General features: G+C 44.8%; 1 protein-coding gene across 10 annotated transcripts; it reads right to left on the bottom strand.

Moving 5' to 3' along the window:
- Window positions 1–326: 326 nt before the first annotated feature.
- Window positions 327–22,078, bottom strand: synj1 (synaptojanin 1). 10 transcript variants are annotated; one of them, XM_047606167.1, is made up of 34 exons: window positions 21,869–22,078; window positions 20,865–21,022; window positions 20,569–20,655; window positions 19,954–20,221; window positions 19,594–19,819; window positions 18,722–18,805; window positions 16,417–16,478; window positions 15,369–15,465; window positions 14,578–14,753; window positions 14,404–14,485; window positions 14,166–14,318; window positions 13,030–13,195; window positions 12,639–12,662; window positions 11,967–12,158; window positions 11,480–11,564; window positions 11,243–11,383; window positions 10,962–11,154; window positions 10,715–10,873; window positions 10,423–10,579; window positions 10,123–10,249; window positions 9,812–10,024; window positions 9,645–9,723; window positions 9,146–9,311; window positions 8,852–9,034; window positions 8,698–8,733; window positions 8,229–8,357; window positions 8,031–8,069; window positions 7,399–7,446; window positions 6,814–6,855; window positions 6,116–6,168; window positions 5,834–6,023; window positions 5,037–5,341; window positions 4,688–4,711; window positions 3,707–3,851 (listed from the first exon to the last, which is right to left on the bottom strand). In XM_047606167.1, the coding sequence occupies exons 2-33, from the start codon at window positions 20,986–20,988 to the stop codon at window positions 4,691–4,693; spliced, it is 4,107 nt and encodes a 1,368-aa protein (XP_047462123.1). In that variant the 5' UTR covers window positions 20,989–21,022; window positions 21,869–22,078; the 3' UTR covers window positions 3,707–3,851; window positions 4,688–4,690. The 10 variants fall into 10 exon arrangements, with proteins under 10 accessions (XP_047462113.1, XP_047462114.1, XP_047462117.1 ...); XM_047606157.1 differs by lacking the exon at window positions 4,688–4,711 and having other exon boundaries at window positions 327–3,851; XM_047606158.1 differs by lacking the exon at window positions 4,688–4,711 and having other exon boundaries at window positions 327–3,851; window positions 13,030–13,186.
- Between the last annotated feature and the right edge of the window lie 59 nt (window positions 22,079–22,137).

Raw genomic sequence — 22,137 nt, 5'->3', positions numbered from 1 at the left:
TTTATTTGTCACGAGCTTTTTAAGAGTAAGTCGAATTTCTCAATGAGGAAAACGTCACTTTTCATGATGTAACTAACTCAAATGCATTAATTTAAATGCACCTTTCTTCACCCTAGTGATGTCATAATGTAATTAATGGACTACAAGACCACGTGAATGTATCTGGCAATGTCCACCATGGCTGTCACATACTCATACAACAACACATCTGGTGAAGGTTTATTGTACCTTGACAATATGAAGATGAAAACATCCCAATGCCAGAATGCGTAACATTTTTGTGTATAAGTGTAACGTGCAATAAACAGTTCAAAAATGACAAACACTCATGTCAACGTACATTTATTTTTGCATACATACAACATAAACTGCTTCATACATAAATGTGCCATCTGCTGTGCACTTAAAATATGGAACGCTGGATATTAACATGAATTACAGTTTCATGTTTTCACTTGAATACGTACAGAATATGTTCCACAACACAGACTCTTGTTTACTATGGATTATAGCCATAAAAAGGGACACCGACCTCACAAAGGGAGCAATTTGTTTCCTATAAAATCTCGCCTGGAACCGTGACATGACACAAAGCGCTGGCTAGTCACCTACTGTTACAGCATCTACCGCACACATTTGGATAACACAATAAATGCATTTTAGAGATGACACCGACATGTAAGCAAAGGCAGCCCGATACACTTGCTTACATAGAGCGCTACTGCGTTCGTTGCAGTGAATGAAGGTTATTTTCGCTTATTTTACATGTTTTTACACAGAGCGCAGAAGCATTATTTAGCTGGTACCTTCTCAAGTCTGATATATTATCCTCCACGAACCATCAAAATGCTTTTTGATACTTCAGTTACATAACTGTCGAGGTTCGGGGCGGGGGGGAGAGGAGAAACAATGTGACTACAACAGCTGGCATGTGTCGTGTTAGGGCGGACCTTAATCTCAACGATCCTTCGGAAAGTCTATTGCTTGTCATCACTGTCAACATTAATCTCGACCAACAGCAGTGAAAGAGTGAAGTACTGGACGAAATACTGACACGACACCGCACACAACCTCAAGAACGGTTAAGATATCAGTGGACACCTTCGACGGGTTTCGACGCCACGGGTCGACCTGCGAACACTGAGAAGAGTGCGACGCTCGAGTGACACTGGAATGTGGGCCACACTGCGCCTGAGAAGGACACCGGGTCCCGAGCACATCGCGTAGTTCAGCCTGCATATTCAGTTAAGGTGCTGAATAATCCGCTGCTACTGGGGGAGTTCTCATTTTGGCGGCGGGTGTTTCGAGAGGGGGAAAAAGTCCTTACAGTGCAGTACAGTACAGTGGCGCGTTTCCACAGCCGGCAGGCTAGAGCTGAAATACAATTACAGCCAAGAGCAAGTGAACACAGCGGCTGTAAGTACAGGACCTGTGAGGAAATATATGTAAGGGGGGAAAAGCTTCAGTATTCCACTCTTAACTCTGTACACACACTCACATCCAAACACAAACACGACAACGGACGATATGCACCTCAAACACAACACATCACTTCTCACCACTGTAACAATATCAGAATATTTAGAGTAAATATTACTAGAAATGATAAGCGTCGGGAAACAAAAGTTAAAAGAAACAAAAAAAGGTGCTCTCTTATTGTTGAGGATGGAATGTGCTCGCGGCCGCACACCAAAAAAAAAATCACATCATCATCGTACTCTCGAGTAACGGTACAAACATGCGCACATCACATTCTCTGAATTTACAACAGCGTGATTTGACGTGTTGGATAAATCAAAAGGATCCAAAACAACACAGAGAGGAGGACGTGTCATCTCTCGTCTGACTATGTGAGCTCTCCGTTTACAACAACACAACCAGGAGAGCGCATCAGTGCGTATCGGTAACGTTGCGGAAACCCCCTGGCACGGTCATCGCAAACACACATCGAGCTTTAAGCTTCCATACTGAAATTATACATTTCTACATAATCTCTATGTATAGGTTCTGATATAGAGCTACAAAAAAATAATAATTCTTAAACGACGCGACCCATAAATGAACAATGCCTACGTGAAAAGTGCGAAAAATAAAATGCTTTACGATGAGATGATATTTCAGAGCATCGGTCCTGCGGCCGTGAACGGTTTCGCTGACTCTGACTCACGCTGCTTGTTCGCACTGTGGCGTCCGTCAGCGAGGAGCTCACAGCAAAAAACCCAGTGCAAAATTAAAAAGTACATTCATGACCAAAGCAAGAACACCGTGTAACTTTTCCTCAGAGAGAGAAAAAAAAAAAAAAAACAATCGAAGCAATCGGATCGCTGACGACGGCAGCATAATTTGGGGACAAATGTAAACCCTGCAGTGCATAGCCTCGTGCGACGTGACGATTACTTGAAAGGATACCACACCGATGACCGCAATCAGTCGGAATCAGAGATATGAGCCGCGACGTGTCAGTGGGTGAACGCGGATCTAGATGCAACGTCGCGGTCGAATGTAGTGTGCCGCCAAGATGCGCCTCGATATTGCACAGGTGATTACAAACATGATGTGCGCATATAGACATACTTTATAGAACAATATACTGTAGACACAGGCACGTGTTTGCTGCCATAAATTAAAAATAAACATCAGAAGGATTCATATTAAAATAAGTGTTAATATCGGGGAACGAGCAAACACCTCTGTCGCAAAGTTACACATTTGGGCTCAGACGCTTCTCGCGTTTCCGCTCGAGATATAAATTCTTTCCTGTGATTCAGACGGGGATTGGTCTATACTTCTTAAATACTGTCTCTTTTGTACATACGCACACATATACACATTTATCATAGATCTATACATATCTGATATGCCCTTTAACACGTGAGAGGGTGGTGGGGGTGGGGGGTGGTGATTTATCGTTCTGTTGAGTCCCGGGGGAAGAAGCTGTTGTTACTGGGTCCCTCTGGGTTACTGGCTGCAGTTCTAGTTGGGATGGGAGGAGGGAATACTGAAGGGCCAGAGGACAACCAGTCTGGCTCTAAATCAAACACAGAGCGGGGAGGCTGAGTCTGGGTTTGGGGCAAGAGGGAACTGGAAGAGAAGACGGGGTTCTGCTGCGTTTTGGCTGCAGTCGGAAAATCATCATCAAAAGTGACCCACTGCTGAGGCGGTTTCCCTCCTGGGGGAGGCGGCTGGCGACGCGCCGCAAGAGCAGGTGGGAGGCTGGAGGGCGGAGCTAGGGGCAATGCGGGGATGGGACATGGGTCGGGGGCAAGAGGGAGCAGGGAGGGAGGATTAAGACTGGGTGAGGGTCCAAACTGTGTCCTCTGGAGCTGGGAGGCGGGCGCGGCTGCCGGGGTGGGGATGAGCGGCTGAGACAGGGCAGACATGGTTCTCTGAAGGTTCGCCGGGTGCTGGAAGCTGAAGTCCGGGGTGAGCGAGCGCGGCTGCTGCTGCTGCACCAGGGGGCCCGTGAAGGGGTTGGTGCTGCTGGGTCGGGCGGGGAGCGGCTCGGCCGGGAGGAGGCCCGGGGAGGCGCGCAGCGTCTCCTGGGAGCGGCTGCGGGACGGGGCCGGGGGAGGAGGAAGCAGGGAGGAGGCGAACGGCGACGGGGTGGAGAGCGACGAGGAGGAGGAGGACGTGTTGAGGGACCGCAGGTCGGACAGCGCCGAGGAAGGGAGCGTGGCGGAGGAAAAGGCAGACGGAGGGACAGAGGGTGGGCTGCGCAGGGAGGAGCCTCTGGTGAGAGACTGGGTGGCGTGCCAGGAGGATGGAGAGGAGGACCGGAAGTCAGATGCGAGTGTGTCAAAGGGGTCGGGCTTCCATTGTGCTTCTCTTTGGATTCCATTCAGTCCATTCGTCTGAGGAGGAACAGAGCAAAGGAAAATGGCATTTGTGATTATATAAACCTGGGTCTAATATTACTGTGTTTAACTAACTAGTGGACGATACGTTCAGAAAACACAGTTTAAAGATACCCTTTGGAGCTTTCTTCTAGTTTCCTTTTCTTTCTGTTGCCCTTAATAAAAACACTTGATTCTTTTAAATGACATTTAAATATCCTAATGAGTAACTTGTTTTCTACTCTTTAAGGGCACATTTGTGCAGATCTTCAAATTACCACCATTAACAGACAGTCAGTTGACATGTCGTCCGTTTATCTTCTCATTTTTTTTTTCCACAGGGTATCTTTAATGTGACAGACTTAAATCACGTGTTTAATTTACTACACTGACTAGTTCTGGCAAACTGATGCACGTATCACAGTCCACGTAGTGTAACCACAGACTCTAATACGAATGAGTGAAGGAATACAAATTAAACAAAATGTCAAATCAAACCATGAGGTCCCTGCGTATGCGCTCGCTGCCGACACCTGCGGCGCAGCGGGCGCATAGGCGAAGGACGAGTGAGGGGAAATGGAGGACAGGAAACTTTCATCGCCGTTTGTTTTTGATGGTTTGACATGTTCGACTGACAACGTTTTCATGAGCCTGAGACGAACAAATGCAAGGCCTTGCAGTGGACTGAAAACATCCAGGTTAACATAACTCGATGTAAAAGGTAATAAAAAATCAACTGAGAAAATAAGGGAGGAGGAGGTTACTGGGTGTAATGTATGAGAGGTAATAACATCAGAGCAGAGGACTCTTGTTCTATGGAGGATGAGACAAAAAGGTGGTTTAATATCAAGTACCTGTCACCCTGAGGGCTTCTCCAGCTTGTGAGAAAGAGACAAATGTGTCAGAGACAAAAGCAGGAAGAATGACACAGACAGCTGAGCTCATCTAACGCGAGGCAAAGAAGCAGAAAGGTATTTTTTATTTTTTTTTTTTTTTTTTTTTTTTAGTATTGCTGCAGTCTCCATCTTCTACACCTCTTCATAACCTAGCACACAATAGCTTGCCTCGTCAGCAGAATTCAAGCAACAGGATTTAATAGCGCGAGCACAAAGATCTCAGTAAACTCAATAAATAATAACGTTAGTGTTCTTTGTTCGGATGCTGAAATTCCAACAATGTAATGAAAGGGAAACCGGCACCAACCTGTGCAGCTGGGGCTGTCTCGGACTTGGCAGCTTCGGGCGGCAGAGCGTGAGAGGAGCGGGAGCGTGGCGGGGGTTTGGGAGACGCTAGACCCTGCTGAGGCCCGGCGGGGGCGGCGGCCGACAGAGCCGCCGCCTGTTGCGGCAGGAGAGGAGCCGGGAGCGTGGGCTGCATCGGCGGTGGGAGCTGAGACTGAACCGGAGGGGCGGCTTGTTGGGGCTGCATGGGCGCCTGCATGGGCGCCTGCATGGGCGACGGGACCTGGGGTTTCAGTGATGGAGGCGGTCCTGAGTGGAGCGGAGGGCCTGGGTGAGGAATGAGAGCAGAGTGAAGGTTTAAATTCTTTGTTTATAAATTCAGATTTCTACTAGCATATCTACACATGATTTACAAGGCTGCGTGCCGAGTTTAGCTTCTGCGCCTGTCTCTTTAAGACATTCCTTTCAATGTGTATACTTTGTTCTGACTGCTCAACATCAGGAAGCTGTCATTGTGAGGACTTTCACATCTTTTTGTTTTACTATATTCAAAAGGTCAAATTCAAGCTCAAATTTAAAGCGGAGAACAAAGGATGTCACAAGAATAGCAAGAAATGTAGCCACTACGTCTGCACGAAAAACCTTGACCCTGTTCGATGGGTTTTAACACAGACTTCTGATGTCATAACAGTGTATAAATGATAGAAAAAAAAAAACAATAACAAGGAAGAGAAGTCAAAAAGCAGGGTATAACCCCATAATAATATTCTACAGGCAATCATCTAGTATACTGTCCTCCATGAAAACACATCTCTTTACCCAGGGGCAGGTCGGTTGGTTTGGTCAGGCCACTGGGCACGGGTCGGGGAGCTCCAGGGTGGGTGTCCGGGATGGGCCGAGGGGCTCCAGGATGTACCTCTGGAATGGGCCTGGGCGCTCCGGGGTGTGAAAGTGGTGTTGGGCGAGACTGAGGGGGCATACTGATCACCCCGGCCCGAGGAGGGATATTCTGGGAGGTCAAAGTGCACACAGAGAATTCAAATTAGTAAAATTTAAAATACATTTATAACTCCTTTTATACATCACAACTTCTAAACCCACCGGTCTGGAAGCACCTGCAGGTCCAGGTGCGCCTGCTGCTCCCTGGCCTCGACCTAAATGGATGAAGACAGAAAAAAAAAGACTAATTTTACACTAATCCTTATTAATTATGAGCGCTCGTCCCCTGTCAAACGAAATGCAGGTACTGTGCTACACTACGTAAGAGAACACAGCGAACCCACCTCAGCCTATGACAGAACAAATTCCCTGAGGCTGACTTCATTATTAATGATGACTTAGTCATTCCTGAGCTGCAGGAGGTCTGGGAGAGAGGCTGGCTTTGTCCTGTGAGCCAATTATTTACCACAGAGCAAGCACACTCCTCTTCTTTCACTACTCTCTTGCTGAACCCCTCTCTAACATTTTCCCACGCCACTTGGATGTCTGCTTCTGTGTACAACGTCTGTGTACGATCGTCGAATGTAAGTCGAGCCCGTTGACCACACACACCTCGACTCTGACGGACAGATTTGGTTAACCACGTCCACCACAAATAAGGCAGGTGAACACAGGTCAAGTCACCGATGGGCTACGCAACCAACATGATGTTAGGGCATAAACAACTGCAACTGAATTACAGCCGGCAGAGAGGGAGGACCTCACTACGGGAAGTACCGGGAAACGCCTCTCAAAGATACAATCCTTTGTCTTAAATCATTAATGCTAAGTGAGGCTACGTCATGCTTTATGGCACTCACCTGCAGCAGCGTCCGGTCGAGTTAGAGCGGGGCTTTTTGGTCCTTTGCAGCACAAAGGAAACCAAACCACATGATCGTTAAACACAAAGTGGTATTCTAGTCACAGGAAGCAGTCCACACGTATGAAGAAGCCGACAAGAACTAGATCAATACTTGTTTAGTCAATAATAAGAGAGGGAGCACTTACTATGTGAAACCATTCACATGATCTTCTTAACTAGTTAAAGTGACATTACCTTTCACCCTCGTGCACAAGCTGTAATATTTACTTACAAATATTGGAATAAACCGTTAAATCTGAATTTGTTTCCAGAGAGGCAGTAAGTTCGGGTGTAGTTGGTTCCCCGGCTTTTAAACATTTGCATCCTTTACTTATGCTACATTCAAATAAACTAAACACTTTTGGGCAACGGGCTACCAAACACACGTCTCCTCAACACACACAAGACCGAAGTGGCCCACAGTGAAGGAGAACTTGTCGAAGGTGAACCATCAATGTCAGAAACAGGACCGATAACATTGATGAGAGCGTGTGAGACTACGGGGAGCAGAAGACATTTAAGAACACAACGCCTGGCCAGTTACCTTCACTGCCTCTCCTACCAAACAGAGGGCTGGGACATTCGCCACAGTCTTAAAGCCAAAAAGGGGGGAAACAGCATTTTCAAAATAAATTAAAGCCACAGATGTAGAAAAGAATATTAAAAAGAATTTATGAACAAGTAGCTGCAAATTCAAAGGTGGACAATAACGTCTCAGACTAACAGTGGTTTTACAGTACTCACAATGATAACACAGAGAAAGGATCGGTACGTAACACTTCTATTAAATATATTGCTGGCATCTGCTTTTCTTCAAAGAAGCAAGGGAATTAGGAACGGGAAATGGGATGGGAAAAGTAAATGACGTGCAACAAGGCTAGGTCCAGGTTAGGACTGCAGTATCTAACTAGAGTACCAGATATGCCTCTATGTAAGAGAGGTGGAGTCAAGTGAGGATGCACAAGCACTAGCCTCACTTCTTAAGAGAAATATTAATCTGCTGTTGAAACGTTTCATTTACAATGACATAAGGACATTACTGGTAATATTGTCTTACTCATCACTAACTCAGTGTGCTTTCTTGTTTGTAGCTTAGATTGAAAATAGCCGCAGCTACATCAAATGCTTTAGCAATGGCAACACACACACACACACACACTACAGCAGCCACATTACCTGCAGAGCCCTTTCTAACGGGCAGAGGGCTCATGCCTCCTTCAGGAATGAGGTGAAGCAGTGGGATAAAGGTGAAATATGTTAACATCCGCCTGTAACATCACACCCTGTACCACGGTGAGGAACTCAATATCCAAGCTAACAAAGTTGGATTTTATTTACCTTCTTCGACTGAGGTTGTTAAACGTGGTATTTTACCTGAAGGTGGGGGTGGACGCTGGGGGGGTGCAGGTCTGGCTGGAGGGGCATTGGGTCGAGGGGGGGGCGGGCGTTTGGGCTCCAGGCTTTGAGATGTGGGAGCACCGGGCTGGAAGTCAACAGGGGGCCCTGGAAGGAAAAACATAACACGAACGTGAGGAAAAGTGAGCGGCTGTAATGACGATTATTTTCAGAAAACGTGTGACAGTCCAGTTCAGACACTCGGTGAGAACATGCACATTTCTCCAATTTAGAATACATCTTATAAAATTTCACAAAACCTACGACATAATGTAAGAACATGAATCTGTTCTAACACAGTTCACACTCGTTAGATCAGCCATGTGCCCCACACGGTCCAGTCCTAAGACTGGTCCTTCTGCAGGAAGCTAACACTGCACACATTAATACTGCACTGCAAACGCGTCTCAAAAGACTGAACAAACTACATCACCACACACTGCGTTACCTGGAAACTCTCTCCTCAGTGACGTTGGACTTAAATCTGTTCCCACACATTACAAACACAACAACATTACAGTTTATACTCCAGATTGCTTCCTAAACACAGGATTTAACTGTACCGGCGGCAGCCAGATTCCATCTGCGTGCGCCCTGTTTACCTTGTGACGGTCGGGAGGGTTGGCCTGCGCGACTAGGCCTGCTGGGGGCAGCAGGTTCTCCATGGGTGGGGGAGGGACAGGGGCTACTGCGGGGAGAGGGAAGAGGGGAGGATCCGGGGCCAGAGCCCGCTCCAGGCTGGAGGTGTTGGGGAAGGATCTCCTCCACCTCATCGTCAACATCGCCTGATACAGGAGATAAGAAGGGAGGAGAATGAGCTCCAGCCAGAGCCTCCCTGATACCAGCAGTGTAAGAAAAACAAACAGCGTTTTTGTGGGCGAGAATAAGGTCCTCACCTTCCATGTCGTAATCGTCGTCCCCCATGTCTGTGTCCTCGGCAAGAAGGGTGGAGCTGGCCGAAGTGGGAATGCTTCCACAGATCCTCTCCACACTCATTTCCTCCTCCAGACTCCGGATCCAGCCTGGGCTCTTCAGACGGATGTCGATGACCTTGCCGAGGACCTACAATGAAAACCAGGTGACGTACACAAGAGGTGATTAGACGTAGACACTTAGACAGACTTTAACGATCCAAGAGGGAAATGACTTTGTCACCGTAGCTTTGTTGCACATAAAAGCAACACTCATAAAAAAACATAAAAAAGATACATTAAAATGAGATTAAAGTAAAATAAAAGGCACATTTGGTTGGCAAAAACTGAGACGGATCATCTCTGGCGTATCATCAAACTGAGCACAACTTGCACTTAGATTATTAAATAAAGAATTGATGAAAGGTTTATATGAAGCTTTTTTTATACTTTCAAGCAATTTAAATAATCAATAAGGACTCACGGTGGAAGCACTGAGAGACAGAGCAGCCAGAGCAGAGTAGCCTTCCAGGAAGGTCACCCACATCTTCTCCTCAACAAACCTGTGTGAAAAAAATAAATAACACCGTCAGAAGAAATGACACTGACACACGTCCGTCTCACTATCTGCGTTGAGACGTCGGGGCTCACCTGATGAGGATGACTTCTCCAAACTGGGCAAACTTGTCCAGCAGCTCGTCGATGAGCGCATCGTCAAAGTAGTCATCGGGGCCGGAGGTGCAGAGCGACACCAGGATGGTCCCGTCTGGAGGCCCCTGGAGGGCGATGACCTCTTTGTAGACCTGGTGCCGAGCCTCGGGGTCGACCTCCAGGATGTCCACGTCCATGACTGCCACCACGGGCCTAGAGGCAGACGTGAGAGGAGGCGGATGATATAACAATAATGATACATCTCAAAGTGACCGTTTACAGTTTACGTCATTCACTCTTAAAGATATAACCTGTGGTCTGAGGTCTTTAGCTCAGCTCGGCCGTAGTACTTCAAGGTGCCGGGGCTCCATGGGTAGTCTGGGTCATCCTCATTCCGAGCAGATGAAGAAGATGCACCGACTACATTCATCTCCTCAGCTGTAAAACATGCAACATTCACATGAAGGATTACAGCAGCTCAAATAATCCTAAAAGACATTTTCCGTCAGGGTTTTTATGACGCCTTCAGTTAACAGCTGTGACACAGAAAGGGGTATAAATATGTGCTTTATTAAGACTTGTCTTAATAAAGGAAAGGATGTCCTTCCAACCTGTTTTGTCAAAGTTCCACTTTCTCCTCTTCCAAAGTATGCGGTCGGTCCAGGCCGGCGTGCGGCACTTCTCACTGGTGTCATAGTCCTCTGAGAACAGGTCATACTTGTAGGTGGGGGCAAAATCCAACTTTCCCTCGATAAAACCTCTGAAGACCTGAGGGAGACATTTCAAGAGAATATTATTTTGACTTTTTATATTTGTAGATACATTTTAGCCAATTAATTTCCATTACTTTAAACTGGTTTTAATGGCAGAACAACTTCAAAGCAGTCGATCTGTAGCTCATACCAAACCAGCATTTTTCTGGTCCAACAACTGGTCTCCAGCCGTCAGGGCGTCCCAGTTCTGCTGTTTGATGAGGTCCTTCACTTCCTCATTGGGCAAGCTGATACGATAGTTGAAGTCACCACACCAGAACACGTAGTCGTGCGAGTACAGCAAACGACCCTAGAGAGACAAGATGAGTGTGGTTGTGCGTTTAATAGAAGCGAAAAAGTGGGTTTCGAAACGTGTTTGTTCACGACATGATTATTACCATGGGGAAGCTGAGCCTGCGGGTGATTTCATTGTAGTCGTCGTTCCTCTCCTTGACCTGTGACTGGCCAGCAGCGAAGTGGGAGCAGACGAAGCAGATGCTGGTGGTGTGGAACAACAGGCGGATGGCCACTCCCCCTTTATTACCCGTGGCCCCGCCCATTCCGGTTTTTACTGTATCTACAGCTACGTCCCTGAAACGTGAATTAGAACAAGATCTGTTACTTCACCGCGATAAAAGCAAGTGAGAAAGTGTTTCTAATGCAAACGTGTGCATCTCACCTGATGAAAGGAGCGTGCTGTGGACGGATGAAGACAAAAAGACAAACTCCCACCAGCTGCTCTGAAGCGAGCAGAACATACTTGTGGTCTCGTGAGATGTTTTTTTGGAGCTCGGCTGCCCATAGTTTCTGGTTAGTAGTGCTAAGAAAAGAACAGAGGGTTATACCGCAGTCATTTCATAATCTCTTTTTGTCTGACGAAAGCCAGGTATCCTAAGCTGAACTCCCGCTCACATACCTGGCACTGACGATGTTACCGGCATTCAGTTCAACCATTTCCTCAAAGCCGATGGCGAAGATATCTATGGGGTTGGTTTTGCTGTCTGTAAAGACGAAAAAAAGGCACGTTCAATGTAAGTGTTTAATTGATCTGAATGTAGAACAGTAGAAATCATTTATATATAATGTTCTGTTAACGTATAGGTTGAATATAGAGTTGTAATACACCAGAATCATCTGATAACTGGTGATACGTGCTTAAAAGATGAGCTTCAGATGCATATTTTGGTACACTGACAAGTAAAAAAGTGAGAACAGTAATTTCCCCATTTCCAGTGTTTGTTTTAGGTGCAGACGTGACAGCTGTATCAATTTCCGAATCTAAAAGCGTAAAAATAAATACCAAACTTCTCCTTTGAACTAGTGAATAAGAGCAGCCCTCTACGACCGTATTTTCGAAACGCAACATTTTCCCCAGCGGCTGCAGATAAACAAAACCAACGTACCCTGGAACTCAGGATGCCCTGCCTTCTTCGGAGCGTCCAGCAGCCAGTCGTTTAGCGTCTGATTGCGGAAGGCAATGCTGCGAAACTGTTTGCCGCCGTTAACATTCCAGGTGCCGACGCACACCCGGATCTGCTTGGGCCTCGTGTATTTGTGGAAGTTCTGACACATCCCCAGCAGCACTCTCGGGGAGGCTGCAGGGAGGGAAAGAGCGGGGTTAGAGCGGAAAACGTAGTAAGTGTAAAGGGTTGCATTCGGGGTAATGAAACAAAAATGGGGGGAGAAAAAAAAAAAGCTAATCAAAACTAACAAAAAGCAATGGGACGGGATCCAAACACAACAAAGGAAGTCCACAACAATGTCTGAAAACATGGGGCATGGGAGAAAGGATGGAAACCAGGCCGCTCGGTGAGCTACACAAAACATTCACACAATCAACCTTGGTAATGGTTCATTTCAGTCTGTAGATTTTTATTTTAACGAATGGTAAATTTTATTGCAAAACTCAAATCATCCTCATCCTTTTAATCACCGCTTTGTGACGTACAACCACTACCAACACTGGATTGTGCATGAATGAACAACAATGAGGAGCAAACTCAAATGAAAGGACAACTATGGGACAAGGGGGAAATATATCCATCCACTGGCAGCAAGTCTGTCAGTTACTATACCTGATTGTAAGACAGGCTCAGTGACTAAGATTGTGTCCCAGAGCACGGGGGAGAGAAGGGAGAGAAGTGCGGGTTAACCAGTGCTTTCACAGATAATGCCAGCAGAGCAGTCGGTTAATCTAACGGGAGCAGAGAGCTGACACATGGAGATTACTCTGCCTGCTTGACACAGGCCAGACAAACCCGGCTATTGTGCAAAATAACTCCGGGCTAGAACAGATACGTGTCAAAACAGGCAAACTATTTCTCGCTGATAGGGCGGAGAGATAAGAATGCGCTCCTAAAATAAACGAAATACAGAAGTCGCAACGTTCGATACGCAGTAAGACTTTGCTGAGAAAACGTTGCGCGTGCAACCGTGCGGCAGACCGTCCACGTTGTGAGGGATTACCATAAAGACTGGAAGTGGTGAGCAAGGCCCGGGCTTTGTCTGCCAGGTCACTGTTGAGCGTGGAGCCCAGCCTCAGGATGTCTATGGCCTCTTGTTTGGAGCTGTCGAAGAAGTTGTTCTGGATGGTCCGTGTCACAGAGCGCGCTCCGTCTTTAAGCTTCCCCCCCTACAACAAACGCAGATGCAATAAAAAAATAAATAAATTAGATAAAATCACTTCGTTTATTAGCTATAATCTCATTTGGTGTGAAAATAGCCAGGACGTCCCACTCCAGCAACGGAAGAGAAAAGAAAAGAAGCAACGCTTCATAGAGATCCAATGAACACTCATTTCTGAACTGGAAGAAGGATCAAAGTTGCTCGTCAAGGTGCAACTTTCAAATTAAGACGTGATTTGATTGACGGCCACGTGGTGATAATTTGAACTGATTCCTTTATGTTGCAAGAAAGATGTGTGTTGCCTGGTAATTTAGGCAATGAATCAGTAGTAAGAAAGTGACCACTTAACAACAGCTAATTTCCTTTTAAATATTTTCTGTGTATCAGCAGTGAGATCTCCATGGAGCCTTCAAGACAGTACATATCGCTTAAGTTAAAAAACAAAACAAAACTTTAACAATGAATAAAGAGGTCCCAGTAATGTCATTTTTCTCAATCATCATCATCATCATCCTCATTTAACCCAGAGACACTGAAATCAATAATTCACCAGAAATAGACCGACAGCGCAAAACAACATCGACCGTCTTGTTCACTTACCACACAGGTAGAGAGGTCCAGAGGACAGCAGAAAGAGACAGCACACAAGAGTTAAGAAACAGAAACACACAGTTCTACACACAGAGGGGATCGACATGCAGAAATCTGTCACTGAATGCGTACGGCACAAGAATCCGAGACATGTTCGTTAAACAAATTCCCTCCACGTACAGGACGGGGCCTTTAATGTAGAAATACAGGATGTACCATTTTATCTGTGACTCTGAAGTCAAACATTATCATTCACAGTTTCCACTGCTTTACACACAGTCCTGATGACCTGCTACTATGTGACTACATATACATACTACATTGACATCAACTGTCAATTTCTGTGTCCTTGAGCATCTGTGTGTGTGTGTGTTTACTGTCCGTACCTTAGCCTTGCCATCCAGGGCACCGGTGCCTGCGTAGATCTTACTGACGGAGTCGCCGTTGGCGGACCACATGGTCCTAAAAACCTCCTGGAACCGGGCCACCAGCTGCGGTTTCTCCGTCAGGCCCATTTCTTCCAGCTGCTTCGGCAGCATCTACGCGACGGCAGAAGAGGGCGTCACATGCGAAGACTACAGATTTACCAGAAGACGACAAAAACAACAACAAACGCGTTCCCACCTCAAGAGCAAAAAAGGCTTGGACGCTGTTGGTTCTGTCCAAGCAGTCGAGGCAGTTGGTCCTGATGGTCCCTCCCTGAGTCCTAGAGAGGAGGACCATTCGAGTGGTAATTTAATTTTGAGGTCGGTGCATAACCTGAACATTTTTATTTTATTACTTATTACATTTTATTACCTCACAATGCCCGTTTCTCCAGAGTAGTAGAAGAACCCGCACTCCTCCATGAATTTGCTGAGGTAAGGTTTGAGGACACTGTGAAGTTTGTCTGCCTTGCCACCCTTAACATTCTGGTGGTAGTCGAAGTTCACCATTTTCACCGCTGCGGCATGCTCGGACGCCTTCAAATGACTCTGAGGGCGACAGAGAACAAGATAACTTACTTCCTGAAATTCAAACCAAAAATGTGGCGCATGCCAGGTGTGTTACTTAACTACAGAGCAAAGCAGTTTCACCTTTATTATGAAAAAAAAAACAGTGGACTGAATTCTTAAGAAATGTTTGATAGTAATCTGTAAACATGCAGGTCATTCCCACCTTATCATATAGATCAAATATCTGCAACATACCTGGCCAAGCATTTTGCTTTGTTAAGAAAACAGGTATAGTATGCTTTAACAGAAACCCACAGCATATGAACCGCAATGACCAGCATGCACAGTTCAAATGAAGCTCTGACTTGTTTTTTCTTTTGTGTTATTGTAACTGAATTTTCACCTGAAGATCTTTTTTTTCCTCTAATAACCAGAAGGAAACTGATCATTTAAATGTGGCTTTTTATTGAAACAATAAACTTCCTGTTTGGGTTTATTCAATTTATGAATAAACTACAAGAAATTTTTTTTTACACTGACTATAAATCATATGATCAGTTGGAAAAATACAGTATAGAAGTGACACATTCTGTGGGTTTATGATAAGTAAGGACATTAAATACAGTGCACGTCTTTGTCTGGGGCAGCTCTCACCTGAAAGGCTTTGCTGAGCATGTGTTCTCCTTCCTTACTTCCGAGCAGGTTTATGATCACCTGCTTACCATACAACCTCCGCAGTGCAGTGAAGTGTCTGGGAAACAACACACATTCACATAAGAAGATTGAACCGATACTAAATGTTACTAATTAGATTTTTTTTGTGTGGCATTGTGTTACAGATACAGGGACAAGAAACATTTGACACATTTGTGATATTGCAAAGAAGGACAAAAGAATGGATAATATAGGGTCACTATATCAAACTGGTTCAAGATGACAAGGCATAAAGGGAGTATACGAGAGATACGGAGATTTGGGCGGCAAACTATGTATAGTTTTTGGCCTCGCACCACCCAAGCAACGTCACCATAAACTTGGCTGCGTATTACAAAGGATGACACATCACTGCAGATCTAACAGCCCTGCCAGCTCCCTAGTGTAGTACGTCGTGTAGGATGTCTGGATATCAAGAAACACTCGCAGTCTTCCAAGCCTTCCAGTAACATTTCATTCTGAACAGCGTGAACATGAGCGTGATGACTGGGTGAGTGCTGTAAGCTGATAAGGAAGGAGCCGCCACTATCAAGGTGTGGCACGGTGATTGGGATGATCATCTTTCCTCTAGATGGTCATGAGAGCTGGTCTAACTGACAATATGTCTGGCTTTAGTGTCTTGAAGCACACTAGCGGTTCTGAAGGATGCTGTCCTGCTTCTTAAATCTGCAGCGTAATGAGTCTGCATATCGTGGAAGAACTCATTTATCCTGAAAAAATGACTGAATCTAAATGACTTGCATAAGAGAAGAGAATAAAGTTGAGCAAACTGCAAACTGCAGATCAGCTCGGAGTGAACAGCTGATCAAGAGCGGTCGCGTCTTTAATGTTCCCAGCACTATGACACACACTTCAATTAACATCTTCTCCTTCATGGGTCCAAAGCCTTATTCTCTAGGTGCAGACAGTAAGTGCGGGAGACATGAAATTATCTCTTGGAGGCAAGATAAAGCACACATAAACACACGCAGTCACACATTTTTATTACCTTTCGAAAGCCGGCGCGTTTGCTTCAAATCCCCTTGAGAGTTTGACACGATGTGAACCAACCTGCAGAGACAAAAGTCATATTGTCCATTTTTGGTCATGATCACAGTACGGACGTTGCGCAAACTTACACACACACACACACTCCGACACACACACACACACATGCTGAAGATGGCCAGAAAACCTGATGAAGAAAGGACTCGGGATAGAAATTGAACACAACATTTGAAAGAATAGCAAAAGGGCAACAGAGACACAGGGGTAGTATAGGGAGAAGACACTGAGCAGTCCTCTGACTAACACCTTTTTGTGACGAACAGATTTACTGACACATTTTTTGCCTATTTATTTTTTTCCAACATATAAGAGTATGATTTAACTAATTGAATCATGAGAAAACATACAGAATGGTCAAGACACAGAAGTAGACCTGGACAAGACGACAGCATGGAGGCTCTCACATAGGAATCTGCTGACTCTTTTTTGTTCTGTACCCATCTCTGCCGGAAAGGCCAACATTAAACGCTTTCACTTCTCTGTTCTTGCTTTTCAAATCCTTCCTCACTCTCAGCACTAGTCTGTCATCGGTTGATAAAAAATATAATCAAATATCACAAGCCTCTCGTTCTCAGCTCAGGACGCAAACACCATTCATTCTGGGTCCATTCATCATCACGACTGCATTTCCTCTGGGGTTATTACTGCCTGCACTTCCACTGTATTCCTGTCATCATTATCCTTCCTTAAGACTCATGGGTTCAATTTTCTACTGCCTACTAGTCCCTTGCTATGCTTTGTATACATTTGCTTAGTTTGTTTGTGTGTGCCTACTTTGTTTAGGCTTGACTGTGAATTTCGCTCCGTCCTCCTGTCATTTGTCATTCGCTTCTTTCTCTACTGTCGTGCACATGGATGCTATGAATATTTAATACGTTTCTGAGATGCCATCTCAAACTACTCAGATTACAGCCGCGCAGACAAACTAGGCCAAATATTCCTTGTTCCTCTTTTGAAAGCATTTAAGTTCCACAACATATTTCAAGATCAAACAAATGGTGAAACTCATGAGCTTTGCCTTTGACCAAGCAAATGTAATGTTTATCAAAGATGGGACAATGTTTAGAATATTTATGTAGTAATGTAATGCTCATATTACGCTACAATGACGTAATCTTTAACCAGCGTTATCTTTAATCAGGCCTGTAACAACTATCTCGCTAGAAGGAAGCCGCCCTACCGTCGATTTACATCTTTACTTGCAAGCTTTTATGAAACTACACTACACTTATGATTGAGATACTAATTCACAGACTATTGCTCACGTACTCTAAAAACCAACAACCTTTCTTCTGGATGAAACCAATACCACACATCCTGCTCAGGGAATGTTTGGGGAGGAGAGCCTACAGGCCACAACTGGTAGAGGTGACTAAGAGCTAAGACGGTGCTTTGAAAGCAGGAGGACTACATTCGTGTCTGAAAACAACCCCGAGCTCACTACCCTGTGTTTTGACCAAACCAAAGACCTTGCGGACTGAATCGGTGACTCATGTGGCCTTGGGCCGATAGTGGATTTAACCAATCAGTCCTCCACGTTATCAATAAACACCTATCCAGCAGCCTGGGGAATTTCAGCGGACTAAATGAAGTGAAGTGGCTCGGGGTTGTTTTCAGACCAGGCTCTCACCTGACCAAAGAAGTCTGGGAGCTGAGGAAAACAGAAAAATGCCCTTTACCAACCACTATCACTAACATTAACATCCCCCACATCTGATCTAATCTACCAGTTTGTGCAATGTCAGGACAAGGGGTGATCCTAGATCTTGCTTCAATTAGCCAAAATGTTATTTCCCCAAGGGGGATTCTGCCGGACACACCCATGGCCTTTGGCATTGCACAGAGAAACACTTATCTGCAGTATGAAAGCACCAGCACCAGCAGAGCACGAAAAACAAAAAGGATTATACCAGGTGGGGGTTCTCATCCAGTCCAATAGGGTGCCGGTTTTCATTCAGGTGCAACAAAACACCCTTAATGGACTTTTTCTGAACACAGCGACAAAATGCGATTAAGATTTTTTTTTTCTCGTAATAACAAGGAGGCTTTTTAGTCCCTTGACGTCATCTTAACAGGGACATCCAAGTGACTTCTCTATTTTTTTTTTTTTTTTTTTTTTTGCAAAAGCTCATCACAGTTCACTGGTTATTCGTGAGCTCCAACTCTGCAGCATTGAAATGGCCAGGACTACAGGAACACGAGTGCTCGTACGCGCTCGTCATATAATGGGCCTTAATTTTCATTACCTGGATTCCTGGCTGCTCCCAGAAAAGGGGAATGGACCCGCGGATCTGTATGAAGGATGAGACTCTGTCATCCAGGAAAATAACCTGTTCAAAAGAAGATTAAAATTCAGTCATGTTCATCTATCGTGACAAACAGAGATGCATTCCTAACACAATGTTAAACACGGCTTATAACAACGTCCATCTATATGACTGTATAATGCAACGCAGGGCAATTTCATTAGTGTATTCAGCTACAGAAAATACCAACAAGTGTCTGTAGTTGTGTTTTCAGGCCACAAAAGAAACATAGAGGAAAAATTATAATGACAGTCAGTGGGATTATATGTCTCTGTGCTGGGCTGACCACATAATAAATTGGCATGATAAATAAACTAAGAACAACAGAAGGGGCTTATATGATAGGGATTATATAATTATCAGCTTCATCCAACACAAAAACCCACACAAATGCTGCAACAATTCTATTTGATGAGCTCCATTTCTAAACTTTGAGGCAGTAAAGTGGTGCCATTGTACTGCATCATACCAGTTTATTTTCTCAAACAGGAACTATAAAAATAGGTCGCGCTGTTTATAACAATGAAGGACCAGGGAGTTTACTTACATATTCAAATTAACATATATCCTTTGACAATGTGCTGACTCAGCAATAAAAAAAATACTGACTTGAATGTCATTTAATAAAAAACTGAATGACTTTAATTAAACCCTTTCAGACTCCTAATCAGTGTGCTGAAATGTATTTATCATCACGTCTGACACGATGCACAGAACACACAGACAGAACCACAGCACTAAAAAAGCCAGGATTTTACCATCAAACTTTTCAGACAGAACACCCCAATGAAGCTGTAAAAGTTAAGACTCACCTGTTCAGTCTCCACAAAGTTGGCCACCTGTCCGTCATCATTTGTTCCTCGCACATTGAAGCGCGTGCCCGCTCGCTCTGAGCTGAGGCGGGAGAAGATGCACGCCTTGGCCTGTTTGTGCCCTGCATAGATGGTCCTGATCTCTACGCCGCCACACATCAGCCTAAGCAGCCAGTCGTCACAGTTTACTCCATAATGTTTTAGGTGCAGGTGCAGAGATTGGTTCCTGTTGTTACGAAAAGGCAAAAACAACAGTCAACGCTTTGTTGCAAATACGACACCAAGAATAAACATAAAACTTTAATACGTTCCTATTTGTGTCTATATCACCCTCAAACAGTTATTGTTTCATGTCCTTACCAAAAGAAGCGGTTATCTGTAGTGTCTTCAAGGATCCTGCGATGTGCATTGAGGCTTAAGTCCATGCTGACTCCAGTGGAAGACCAAGCAAAGTAGAAGTGTCCTGAGTTGAGGACTTTTCGCACCTCGGCTATCCGGTCCTCATCCGCTGGATCATTCTTCAGGGATATAAAGTCTGTCTGTGTGACCCTGAAAACCTCTGAATCCTGCACCTTGCCCACAGAGCTGCATCCTGTCACGACCACAAGGCTGTGGAGCATGGAGTCACCTGAGGGAATAAGGGGGAGTTTGCATTTTTAAGAAGAAAGGGAGGAAATAAGGCATAAAAATAGAAAGCGTTAACAGACGGGACGAGAAACGGTTAATAAAAGTTTGATGTCACTTCTAGAAAATCCCCAAGCAGTCAAATCCCAGCCATCTCTGGGCTTTTACACCGCTTTAGTTCTTGTTGTGATAACAAGAACTGTCAAGGTCACAGGACTAGAGAAAGCAGCTTATAAGAAAGCAGCAACAAATCAAGGGAGCTTCACAATCATACATGCACCTGGCGATCAAAAACTGGATTGGATCCTGTCAATTTGCAAAAAAGAAAAGTCAATACTTCAGTTTTCTTACCCAGATTTAGACGAAGGACACCCAGAATCCCATATGCATCAACAATCTTGGTGTATGTATTTTTAATGGCCTCCTTCTCTGCAGCCGCTAGAGGAGACAAACAAAGTAACAAATTGTAAGCAAGACATTGGTCCAGCTCTCCCTTAAACTTCGAGCAAGCGTAGCCCACGATTTAAAAAATATAGTAGTCGCAGATAAATCACGCATTTCCCCTTGCCATTTCCTTATTTGGGGTAAAAGTTTAAACAAAATCTGAGTCATATCTTATTGAAGTGTAATCAAACAAGACGCCTTACACAGAACAGCAACAGCCCCAGATTCAAACATGAGGCATTCCTCTCTGGTCCTAGTTTCCACTATGACACTGTAAGGTGGCGGATCCAGCTTGTGGTAGATGCGATATCCCTTGCTGAAGGCCATTGTTGATCCGAGATGGGAAAACCTAGTCTATGACCTGGACAGAAACAAAAAAGCAACGAATGACAGCTGATCAAACAAGACATGATCTCAATCAGATACCACATCTGCAATTGAATGATGACTGCAGAGTCAGTAACCTCTGTTTAGCACAGATGGAAAAGGTGATCTGCATAAGTTATTAAATTTTCGACTTAGACAGATACAAAGACAACATATCAGTCAATGCATTTAATGTGTGTTTTAAGTTTTCTAATTTTTAATGAATCTGCTAAAAGGACGTATTCAGGAAATCTTGGGAAATACATTGCGTGATCCGTGATTACATTGCGAAATCCGAAACCAAACATCCACATCATCAGCGGTTATGGCCAGGGCCTAAGATAAACTAATTAAATCAATTTAAGGTGAATAGTGGAGGTTGTGGGCAGCAGGAAGACGGCGGCCGCTCACGTTGATTAATAGTTATTAGGCCAGGGAAGTGAAATATCATCCACCCTGACACGGACAGTCACGACTTCAAAATGCAAACTGCACAGGGCCGAGGCTAACCCGCTGGCTAGCTTAAAGGCTGGATTTGAAGAGACGAGAGGCAGACAAGTCAAACGAGAGAGATGAGATAAGAAGGCGAAAGCGGCTTGCTGCAGTCCACCTATCTGTGGCTAGCTGGTAGCCGCTAGCTGGAGTTAGCTGTAGATTAATCACAGGCTCAGCTATGATTCGCTGCCTGACACTATTTTCAATGGTGCACGTCCGGGAACGTACACTGTCAAGTACATTTGTTAACATATACACCTATACATGCATTTGCATTTCTGTTATGCCCTACAACAACCGGTTTTATTTAAATTACAGTGAGGAAGGACAGAGTATCCCATCTTACCGTCTTCCCCGCCGGGTTGTTACTCCGCTGTCACAACAAAATCCTTCCCGGTGAGTTGGCAGAATGGTACATTCCGACGCAAAGCACCGCTACTTCACGTTGACGTAATATCCAATAAATACAGCTTAAGGACATTTTAAATTGCATAAATTAAACATTTTTCAAGCTAAATCCAATGAACGCAGACCTGATGTGTTTAAAATACAGGCTAATGTGGAGTAATGGACTTCCTTGTGCACGAAATCACAAAATGTTCTCGTCCACTTTTA

The sequence above is a fragment of the Mugil cephalus genome, chromosome 15 (genome assembly GCF_022458985.1).
Source record: "Mugil cephalus isolate CIBA_MC_2020 chromosome 15, CIBA_Mcephalus_1.1, whole genome shotgun sequence".
Classification (NCBI taxonomy): domain Eukaryota; kingdom Metazoa; phylum Chordata; class Actinopteri; order Mugiliformes; family Mugilidae; genus Mugil; species Mugil cephalus.
This window is presented reverse-complemented; position numbering and strand designations above follow the sequence as displayed.